This window comes from Phragmites australis, chromosome 19 (genome assembly GCF_958298935.1).
Source record: "Phragmites australis chromosome 19, lpPhrAust1.1, whole genome shotgun sequence".
Taxonomy (NCBI): Eukaryota; Viridiplantae; Streptophyta; class Magnoliopsida; order Poales; family Poaceae; genus Phragmites; species Phragmites australis.
Genome location: NC_084939.1, coordinates 3076184 through 3087702, shown reverse-complemented (window position 1 = coordinate 3087702; position 11519 = coordinate 3076184). Strand labels below are relative to the sequence as shown.

Here is an 11519-nt window from a genome sequence, read left to right as displayed (position 1 = left end):
CGAGGAAAGGCGATGTTATAGACCGCGTTTGTCTCACTGACGTGTGGGCCCAGCGCAGTGAGCTCTTCCTCGCATCCACCACTGCACCAAGAGGCGGTTCCTTATAAGCTTTTTTTTTTTTTGCTACGTTAATTCGCCTCACGAACGCGCCCTTGCTCAGAAGGCAAGATAAGGCTCATCATGAAGCAAACTTACAATTCTTTTTTTCTATTGGTGTGCCATCCTCGTCTTACACAACTCAGGGCCGGTTCTTGAGATTTTGGTGACATAATAAATAAATAATATATAAATTGTAAAAATAATATTCAGTGTATTAAAAAAATTAGTAGTACATGATATCAAGAATATGCTACAAATTGAGAAAAAAATACATTAGTAGTTGAAAACTAGTGTAAAGCTATAAAAGCATTGAATCAACTTAAATAAATCTTATCAATTATTATGTGAAACTCACAAGAATTTGTATCTTCGACCCATCAATTGATACGAGATGATCGCACCGATTGCCAAGTCGTCGAGTCACTAATTAGCATAGAACTACACGAGAATACGAGATCATCAATCGACAATTGATCAGATATTCAGATCATCAGATGATAAGTAATCAATTAGTCGATTACTCTGCACTACCAAATGCCAAGTCGTCGAACTCACCAGAACCAAATCAACCGATTGGCAAATGACGATTCAACTCTCGAACTCCGCTTCTTGTAATCCTGTCAACCTATCCTCAGAGGCTCGCACAGTCACATTCCGACTCTCGGAGTCCTGCCGTGGCATCGCCTCGACCTCGAGGCTCGAGGAGATGAGGATTCGTACTGCAATCTTGGCAAGTCACAAGATCATCCGCTGTATTGTTGTGTTGGCCACATCGCTGAATCACTGAGATGAGGAAACGAGAAGACGATGCACAGCGACCACACCGTTCCGTTGGCCGTAATTACACAATACAAAGCCGAATTGGCAAAGCCCATGCAACCCATGCACCGATTATTGATTGACTGATCCAACAAAGCTGCTTCTTTTGGTTTTGAGTCAGCCAATTGGCCAAACTGCCAAAGCTCAAAGCATATACTATACACTAGAGTATGGGAGGGAACCCAGCCTTAGGTTTTAGGGGTCGGAGGTGGCCGCCCCACTTGCTCCCTCTACGGCCGACCCTAACACAATTTTTCTTCTCTTTCCTTCTTCCTTTTCCATATTAAAAACTTCCAAGTGCGCCCAGAGTAGAGGCTTGAGTCCAGCTCCCATGGATCCGCCGCTTTCCAAAGCCATTGCCATTTCCAGGTTTGCACGCACAATGACACGCAAAAGCACGAAGGACGTGCCGCCCTTTCCCATCCTCGTTGCATCGCATCGCGATGATCTACGTACGTACGTTGCTTCCATGGAAATTTCTGCACTAGCTATATCACCTATGTGTTGTGATGAAACAATATAATGCTAGGCTCGCGCTAAGGAATTGATACGTGTCCAGCTGCGCAAATGCACTGAGGCAGGTATTAGAGTGGCCACGCATCATATCTACAACTTTACTCTCGCACGTACGAGGCGCCTACACTACGATATCGTGTCATGCATCTTTTCCATCCACGTTGCACCACACTACCATCTATGCATTGATTTCATATATATTAAACCTCTCTTTCTATATAAGGTTTTTTTAAGCTATCTTTAACAGATATTTTAAAAATTTATCCTTATAACACTATTATAACATCTCCTAATATTATTACAGTATTCTTTATTTTTTTTTATCTCCAGTAGTTACCCTATTTTCTATATTTTATTATTCTCCTCTTTTCACTTGGTTGTGCAGTGATACGGCCTCCTTTGCTGGCCGCAAATTTGGGGGCTACGATCTCTTTCCCATATCCCTATAGTGCTCAAAATGGCTGTTGCTGGAGCGTGTTGCGATCATCTCTGATCGGTAAAAGGATAGAAAAGTAGACAGCACAATGAAGCGGATGGCTTTTGCTGATCCTGCTGTAGTCGATCTTACTCTCAAGTATACATATTCTCCCTCTAATAGGTGTTCAAAAAGTAATATAAATCTCAAAAAATAGTTATACATATCAAAAGTAATACATACATCTTAAAAAATAGTATATACTTCACTTATAAAAAAAATATACATCTCAAATAATTATCCATACATATAAAAAATAATATATACTTTAGTTATAACGGAATCAATTATGGATCTAATCGGGACTATATATTACTTAGTGCAGACTAGTTTGTAACACAGTGCTAGACACGCACTAGGGAGGATATGGGAGCTAGCCCAATGCCATGAGTTTCTCGTTTCTCCATTTGCTCGAATAGCTCCAGCACTAGTTTAGTTTCCAGATTTTCTCATGGCTACCTCACTTCAACTTTTAACTGTAACATCGTCTCTTCCAGGGTCCGGTTCACACGGCATGCAGCTTTTCCTCCTCGATGTGGACGCTCTAACAACCACGAACGTGCTAGATGATATGGTTCGAGAGAACTTTCACGATCAGCAGTGGTGTATATGGTTAGGCCATGTATAATTGCCTAGATACATTATGCAATCAACAGGTTATGAGATCACAAAAGTCCAGGATAAACCTAAAACGTATAGACCTTCCCTTCTCTCGATGGAACACATATCCAATGAAATTAAGCTCTAGAATAGCCTGCCAAACCCTGCAGAGTCCTGAAGCTGCACTCGCAATTCAGCCTGATCTGGGTTGGTGGAGGTATCATTCAGGGCCATTCCGTGCTGCGGCTATGGGACATGCGAAGCATTTGTATGACTAAATTTCAAAATCTAAACTATAACTTTTAGTGCTTATTTCAAAAAGCTTATAACTATTTTAACATATGTCGTAAAAAACTAAAACTTTCTTACCGTGAATCCATCTATCATCCTCTAAGTAACAGATACGTCTACGATTAATTCTCATATTACATAACACAAAAGATGATAAGCAGATCTACGGTGAAAAATTATAATTTTTTTCAACATGTGTCAGAATATTTGTAGGTTTTAAAAATAAACACTAAAAGTTATAATTTTCTACAACATATATTAAAATAGTTGTAGTTTTTTAAAATTTACTCTTCATGATCGATGGAGGCTTCTTTTCCCTGGAAAATGTGCCTAATTTCTTTCCAGACACCTAGAGAACTTAAGAGGCACTGTTCAGAGTACGACACTCTTATCACCCACTACACGATCGGGATAAATAAAAGTTAACGCCAAAAGGAGAAAAAAGATAAAGAAATTTTTGGGTAGATGACTCGTATTTGCAATAGAATCTAGGCTATAAATTGTCAGGAGGCAAATCTAAAAAATACTGCAGACTTCTCAAGCCCTGTATAAAACACGAAAATTCTTCGTTCACTTCCTCCGGGATCGAACTGCATTGTACGTAGTTACTTCAAGATTACTGGGTTACGGTAAAAAAGGCTGGTGAGAGTAAGAACAATTTACTGTAACAAGAAACACAAGATAGAGAACATGATGGCAAGATCAATTAGGCACGCCTGCCCCAAATCGACTTTCCACATCTTCCAGCATACTGTGAGCAGCAGCACTCAGAAAAAGAGAAGCAACTTGATTCAGTAGCAGCTCAGCATGGCCGCATGAGCAGCACCAGGATCTCAATCATAAAAAGAAAAAAAAAAGGAATGGGCATGAAGCAGCAAATGAGACCATAGTATATTTCACAAGCAGGCACACACAAATCCATGCAGCATATGTAGATATGTCTGTTTACTGGCACTAATAATAGAGATATTTCTAACCAAGTAACTTCATACAGTAGCAGGACTCAACATAACATATATAGCAAGTAGCAGTAGGAATAAAACGACTTAACCTAACATTGAATTGTCTAAAAGCATTGGTAGATGGATAAGCGATTGTCTCAGCTAGGCGCTCAAGCTCGCCCTTCAGTTTCAATCACCTGCAGCCCAACAAGTATTCAAACCGTTAGTAATGAGAAAGAACTTCACTACCGGAAAATACAACATAATACAGAAAGAACGGTGGCCACAGCTTGTGCCGCATTTTGATATGATTTGACTTTGGAATAACCCAACTCAAGGTACCAAGATCTGTACAAAAACAACTGTGCATTTGACAACATATGTTTATCATATTTGCACACACCAGTCTCTTACTGATGAAAGCATACTAATCATGCTGTTGTTCAGCTTCTGCCATTGTAGAGAAGAAACAAAACACTATGCATTGTAATTGTAATCATACTAAAAGTACGAACGAAATCCCAGTATCTTACCAGACTTGCTTCACCAAAATCCCCAGTTGTCCGTTGCCTTTTCAGATGAAGATCCTGCTCATCAGAAGTAGTGAGCTCCTCCCTTGGATTCTTCTTTGGATTGAAGCCCTGGTGAGAACTCTCTGCATTGCAACGTTCTTGACTCAAATGCTCATATGTGCCTTCCCAAGAATTAAAAGTCACTAATTACGGATCACCTGGATTGAACGTTATATATCAGGGCGTAATGCCCCTTGAATCAAGTTTTACACCTGATATTCTCTAACAGTGAGCATTTCAAGGCCAAAGGTGAAGAAACGATTTGAAAAACACCAGAAGTATGCTCTTAGTTTACTTTCATTAGTTTTTGGAGCTATCTATTAATTCTTAGCAGTATCTGAATGGTGTAAAAAATGAACATGTGCAGGTGACCAAGAAGAAGATGCGTAGCATATTTGCAGCGTGCAAGCCTAGCAGCTCAATGATGCAATTGCGCGCAGTTATTTTGTAACTACCACGTGGACATAAAAGACGCAAAATGAAAGGGTCTGATAAACAAATGCAGGACTAAGGACATCTTTCACATTATCTAAAATAAAATCGATCTCCATAGGAATCAAGTGTTAGAAAAAGGACAGAACGAATCATCAAAGCCCGTTATTAACTTAGTTATAGTTGAAACATGGAAGATAACAGATTATTACAAGTATTGCATATAGACACTATTGTTCTCTAACAACTAAGGATTTCAGGGATCAATTGTGTATGTAGAGTTTCATCCAAGTACAAAAATGTCTTTAGGGCGTTTAACTAATTTACCGGAGTTTTCAGCATGGCTTGTCAAGTTCGTAGTCTGCGTGACTGGAGCAGCAAGAGCACCTGCAACGAGTTCTGGCAATAAGAAATGGCAACAGGTAGATAGCCAGGTGTAACGATGAAGTGCAAAGAGGCCCGATGAGGCTAGGATGCAGTTCTGAATTGTCATGCACATATAACAGGTGCAATATGTGGAGGTAACTAACAAAAGAATGATAGGAAAATTTAAGGAACAAGAGCTTGATCAATTAAAGATATCTTTTACAAATAGGTGATAACAATGTGCATAGGACTAGGAACCTAAAGATAAGGATTGCTGCAGTATGCAGCATGCATTGCGAGGTATTACAAGCGCATCCATAGGCTGAAAGCCGTAGATTGCATAGATATGCATTGGGATAGCCATAGTTTGCACAGGTAGGGTCGATCCCTATATTTAGTTGGAACAAATTACTTTTTCTTGTTAGAAAAGAAAGGAAGCTAGCACAAAAGTACTATTTACAGTTGAATTTGACAATTATTTTCCATTGTTGTATTTTTCGCAAAAAAGATGTTGAATTATAATATTATGAAATGTCTGAAAGAGGCCTATACGTTCTTGCAACCAATCTAAATACTGTACATTAATGAGGGCAAAAGAATTTTGCAGGAAGTAGAACGTGCAAACATTGAATTTGGTAAACAGCTATCTGAAACATCAAAGCCATTGCATTCTATCAATAGATCAAATATTATTTATAAATTAAGTTTACAGCTCCCACACTAGTAACTTTTCTATTCTCTAACGATGAACAATTTCAGGGATTATTGTGTAGATGAGATTCGTTAATAATATATCAGATATTATTATCAAATCATTGATTACTATTTATCATTCGCATCAAAGTTTCTAATAGTTCACACACTTTTTTGTCCGTCAAAGTTTCGGATATCGGGACAAACAATTTCAGAAACTCACATGATTCTTTTTGGTCATTTCACCCACTAGATGACGGCTCATGTATTAACGTGTGCATAGGGCACAACACAGGAATATCCAAAACATAACACTAGCAGAGCACTTCAAAAGCATCTACTAATAAAGCTTGTGCCTGCATAAGAATTAATATTCTTAAAGGATCATCGGACATAACAGAGGTGTTCTAGGCACAAGATTTGTTAATTTACCTGCATTTGCAACTGATGGCATCCCAGGAGGTTTAGCATGGCCTGTCAAGGTAGCAAACATAGTCGAGACTGGAGTAGCAGTAGCACCTGTACCAAGTTGAACCGTTAAAAATTGGCAGCAGATAGCTAGGTACTTAATAAGGGCAACACCTCAAAGCTTGACGAGGCTGTAACACCAAAGTGTTGTTCTCAATTATCATATGCACATCAAACAGGTATAAGATACGAATCAAACAGCAAAAGAACAACATAATGGAAAACTTAAGCACTGTAAATCTTTTAAAGATAACTTCTACATGAAAAGGTGAACGATGTGCTTACTGCGTCGGAACGGAACGATAAGGTCACACTAGAATGTACCATGACGAGGTACAACAGAGAGAATAGGCCACAACACCGTCAGGGCAGGCTTTGGTCGACCCAAGGGTGAAGTTAAACCAAGGGATTTAATTGGAACTAATTACTTCCTCTAGTTACAAAAAGGACAAAATCAGCACGGTGTTGCTATTTAATGCAGAACTTTGCGCATCATTTTTCAACTTCTAGCAAAAGATACTGAATTTCATATTATGATATTCCAAAAGACCAACCTATGCATTCTTATGGTTAGTCATGATACTAATAAACAATTATGTTCAAAGAGTACTTAAAGCATATGGTCACTTAAATAGAAATTGGTGTTCTCAAACAACTTAAAGTTTAAGGGGTCAACTGTGCAGATAGAGTTTCGCCCGAGTAAGCTGCTCAGTAAATTACCGGAATTTCCAGCATAGCTTGTCAAATTCATAGTTTGCAAGACAGGAGCAACAGGAGCACATGCAGTGAGTTTGAAGATTAAAAACGGCAACAGGTAGCCAGATGTACTGATGAAGTGCAAAGAAGCCTGATACTGCTATTGGGTGGGAGTGCAGTTCTTACTATGATGCAGATAAAATAAATGCAAATGCTTTCTACAAGGAACCTGCAATCACAACCATAAGGGGCTACCACGTGGCTACAGCGGAGCTAGACTGCTAGACTATCAATATACTAAAATTTACGAATACTTAAAAGTATCTAATACTAATAAAGTACATTTCACGATAAATCTAATGATACGAAAGTTTTAGTTATTTATAAATCTTTCGTAAAAAAAATATGATCTGGGAAAAAAAATTAGTGACAAGTAAACAAAAACGGAGGTAGTAAGATAGAAATGATGGCGGAACAGGATGATACGATCTGGGAAACCGACAATGAAACAGTTGCAACATGTGAAGTAACCAACAAAAGAAAGGCAACGGAACGTTTGAGGAACAAGAGCTTCCATCGTAGACATTTTAAGGTAGAAACGATGGTGGCAGATCAAATATTGTCATCAGTAATGCACCCTTTCGACTAGTACATTTGATATTTCCCAACAACCAACCATATAACGCATCAGTTGTACATAATTAGGAGTTTAGTCCTGGTATGAAAACGAGAGTGTTCAGTTAACATACATGCATTTGTCGTCAATGAGGTTCCAGAGTTTTGACAATGGCTCGTTAAGCTACCAAACGTGGTCTGCAAGACTGGAGCACCCAACATAGTCCCCAACAACGGAGCACCAGAAGTTGGCGCATGGCTTGCCAATTTACCTGCATTTGTCATTGATCCATGAGATGCAATACCAGAGTTTCTAACAGGGGTCATCTAAGTACCAAAAATTACTCTGTAACACTGGAGCAGCAGGTGTTCTTAGCATAGGATTTGTCAATTTACCTGCTTTTGCCACTGAAGGCATACCGGGGATTTGTTTAGCATGGCCTGCCAAGCTACCAAACGTAGTCTGCGATACCAGAGGAACAGTAGCACCTGTAACGAGTTAAACAGTTAAAAATGTCAGCAGTTAGAAAGTACTTATTAAGTGCAAAGCAATATGAAAGACGCTATTACACCGAAGTGTCAAACAGGTACAAGATGTGAAGCAGCCAACAAAAGGATAACATAATGAAAATCTTAATCACAGTGGATCTTTCAATGATAATTTCTACGGAAAAGGGTGGACAATGTGCATAGGAACCAAACAGTAAGGTCTCAATACAATGTTTCATTCGTGAGGTATGACAAGGAGCATCTAATTGGGACCAACTACTTCCTCCAGTTAAAGAAAAAGGAGAAAGTTAGCATGGTGCTGCTATTTATAGCAGAACTTTGGTCATTATTTTCACCTTTTAGCAAAAGATATTGAATTGTGATATTATGGTTCTTTTTAAAAAACATGCCTATGCATTCTAATGGCTAATCATGATACTATATATAAATAAGTATGTTCAATGAGTTCTAGAAAATGAGCAAGATTAAATTTCAGGAAGTAGTTGCATTTGGCAAACAGTAGTCTGCAGCATCAAAAGCTGTGCATGTCAACAATAGATCAAACATTATTATCAATGGTGCACAGTGCACTGCACGTCTTCAATGGATCAGATATCATTATCAATGGCGCATATATCCCCTTACTAAGGGCCAATTTCACGGATTCACTGTGCAGATAGAGGTTTGTCCTGGTTTGAAGACGACTAAGGATGTTACAACTAGTATACCCTGCATTTGTGACTGAACATCTAGTGTTCTCTAACAACAAGCAATTTCAGGGATTAATCAAGCATATCGAGGCTGGCAATGTTTTGGAAATGATCTTAGCAACAGTGATAAAATTGGAGCAGCAGGAGCAAAGAATTGGGCGTAATAAAGATGAAGTTAGGCACAGCAGTAAACAAAGCTAAGGCGAGATAGTTTGCTCTAATTTTGAAAGGCATCGAAGTTGTGTTAGTTTGCTTTACTTTTGCAAAGCATTAACATGAGGGGCCAGCATCTCCAAAAAAAAATCCCATGTGAAGCCAAAACTGAAGTTGAAACGGAAGGAGTGATTGAAAGCTGATTGCCATAATTTTGCAATGGAGATGCTACCCCAACGAATTCAACAGATAACACATCCCATGCAAAATCTAGATATTAAGTTTACACAATGAAAATGTGCTAGAGTAGCTTTGGTAGATGAAATAAGTGCGAATTTACCTTCTTTTCCACTCGTCTGAAGTGGATGTGCCTGATGGAGATATGGACGTTTACCAGCTTTTAAACTTTCATCTGAAGGTCACATAAATTCGACATCAGTAGATATAACGATACAGTATCTCACTATAAAAATAAACATAATCCAATCCCAAACAAATTAGGTAACAGCAGAGACATGTCAGATCGATCAGTTTTAACCATGACAATCTATCATGTAAATAGGGAGAAGATTATAACTTCCATGTGTGCCCAAGCTACCAACCACTAATCAACGAGAAATTGAGCTTAAGTTCAATGCATATATATAAGCTTGATTTAGAGTATAGACTAGCATGTTTTTACCAACTATGTCCAACGCCCAATTCAGTGCCTTGGAGTTGGTTAACAGCTCTGCAATTGAGAAACACATATTTATTAACTGTATATTGCTCATATGCAATTGTTACGGGGAACATTGACAAAACGCCTATAAAGAGAAGGGTATTATACCATCAATTGATTCGTGAGAGTGACTTGAAGAAGCTGGCAGGCTGCAAAAGAAGGAAAAGGAATACTGCCGTAAAACTCATAAAAATGAACTTGTAAGAACGGAAATCAGATATAATGGGATTGAGCTAGTGAGGATTTTAATTGATTCGTCTCAGGATAAGTAATAATATTGTAGAGTACCTCCTCCGTTTCTGAAGAAAGTGCTTGGCAAGAGCAGATGCTCGTGGCCGGCAGTCTTGTTTCTTCTGATGACGCCTCTGGCGGAAACTGGCAAAGAAAGATTACAATCAAATCGACTGAGTACCAGTGAAACTAGAGATTGACAAGCTAGTGTGGAAGCAGAACACAACAAATTAAGGGACTGGGGATTTCAGTTTAATATACCCGAACCCAATGGGAAGAACATTGTGCGGCTTCATTGGGCCGCCCGGCATAAACACCAGGTCTTTGAGCTCCGGAGTACGATAAGCCAAGTCATGGACAATCTCCGCCGCCTTGTACCTCACGCGTTCCCAGTCAAGGGAGGCCCTATCAACACGAGATTAGTTTGATTCGAGGCACAAGAACAAGAACAGCAACAACAAAACGAAGGGGTTGGGTGGAAAGAAGTTCAGAATGCACACTCATATTGCAAAGATTTGGTTGTATACCTGATTTGCAGGCGCGAGTGGAGCATATTGAGGATGATGGAACGGAGCCTGATGGCGCCGTGGGGGACGGTCTTGCCGTGGTCGAGGTAATGGCTGAACTCTGGCATCGCCAGGCCGCATCCGTCAAGGATGTTGGCCAAGATGCCGTGCACGCCGAGGAAGCGCTGGAGGACCACAGCCTCGACGCTTAGGCGTACCGACCGGTTGGTTTCCGGCGTCAGGAAGCGGGACAGGTAGCCGAGGGCGTCGTGCCATAGGCCTCGCACCACGGATTCCTGCAGGTGCCTCACGCTGAAGATGGCGTCCGACTCGCGGAGCATCCTGCACGCGGCGCAGATTCATCCATTCAGCGACGAAGCAAGCATCAGGCGAGCGAGGCGACAGGAGGCAAAGGCAAACGAAGAAGGAGCGTACGATCCGACGGTGGATTCGAAGCCGTGGAGCCAGAGAAAGGTAATGAGCCGCCGGTGGCGGAACCGCCTCACGCAGGGGTACTCCGCGCCGCCGTCGCCGGAGAGTTTGCCGTCGCCGCACTTCGTTTTGATGAACAACTCGCCAGGCCTGCCCATCGCGCCGCGCTGCGTGTTGCGGACTTGGATTGGCGGGAAATCGACCGGTCGCGTATAGCATTATATAATATAGCCGCGGGCGTTCTCTCTCTCACTTCTCTCGCTCTCACTTTCTCTCTCTCACTTCTCTCGCTCTCACTTTCTCTCGCTCACTTCTCTCGCTCTCACTTTCTCTCTCTCACTTTCTCTCTCTCACTTCTCTCGCTCTCACTTTCTCTCTCTCACCGTTCGTCTTTTCTGTCTACGCCACGTGTCCTCCTCCCACGGTGCGGTGCTGTTTTCAGCCCGCGGGTCCGGCGGGGCCCGACTCTTCTGCATGAGATAAAAAAATTATCAATATCACTTAATGCATACTAATCAGTAATCACACACTAATGATATGATTAGCGTAACATCATTAATGACGCGTGCATCAAGTGAATCTGCCTCTGCAGAAATGCTCAAGCTAGGAGGCACTTTTACATCTAAAGAGTCAGATTCAGAATGATATACAGACGATCAAATACCTATGACCTACAACTCATAGGCTAGGCTAA

General features: G+C 40.6%; 1 protein-coding gene across 1 annotated transcript; it reads right to left on the bottom strand.

The window, feature by feature from the left end:
- Window positions 1–3721: 3721 nt before the first annotated feature.
- LOC133900591 (uncharacterized) lies at window positions 3722–11037 on the bottom strand. Its single transcript, XM_062341781.1, has 13 exons — window positions 10829–11037; window positions 10415–10735; window positions 10149–10292; window positions 9945–10031; window positions 9765–9805; window positions 9618–9665; window positions 9276–9347; window positions 7980–8072; window positions 7718–7855; window positions 6237–6323; window positions 5073–5132; window positions 4275–4396; window positions 3722–3938 (listed from the first exon to the last, which is right to left on the bottom strand). Exons 1-13 carry the CDS (start codon window positions 10981–10983, stop codon window positions 3912–3914), a joined length of 1395 nt encoding a protein of 464 aa, XP_062197765.1. The 5' UTR covers window positions 10984–11037; the 3' UTR covers window positions 3722–3911.
- Window positions 11038–11519: the final 482 nt, after the last annotated feature.

Excerpts from the sequence above, each read along its gene's own strand:
- LOC133900591 (XM_062341781.1), bottom strand. The coding sequence starts at position 10,983 with ATGGGCAGGCCTGGCGAGTTGTTCATCAAAACGAAGTGCGGCGACGGC. Across the intron at positions 9,806-9,944 it reads TTTCTTCAGAAACGGAGGAG|CCTGCCAGCTTCTTCAAGTC; the intron begins GTACTCTACAAT and ends CTTCTTTTGCAG. Across the intron at positions 9,666-9,764 it reads CTCTCACGAATCAATTGATG|AGCTGTTAACCAACTCCAAG; the intron begins GTATAATACCCT and ends TCTCAATTGCAG.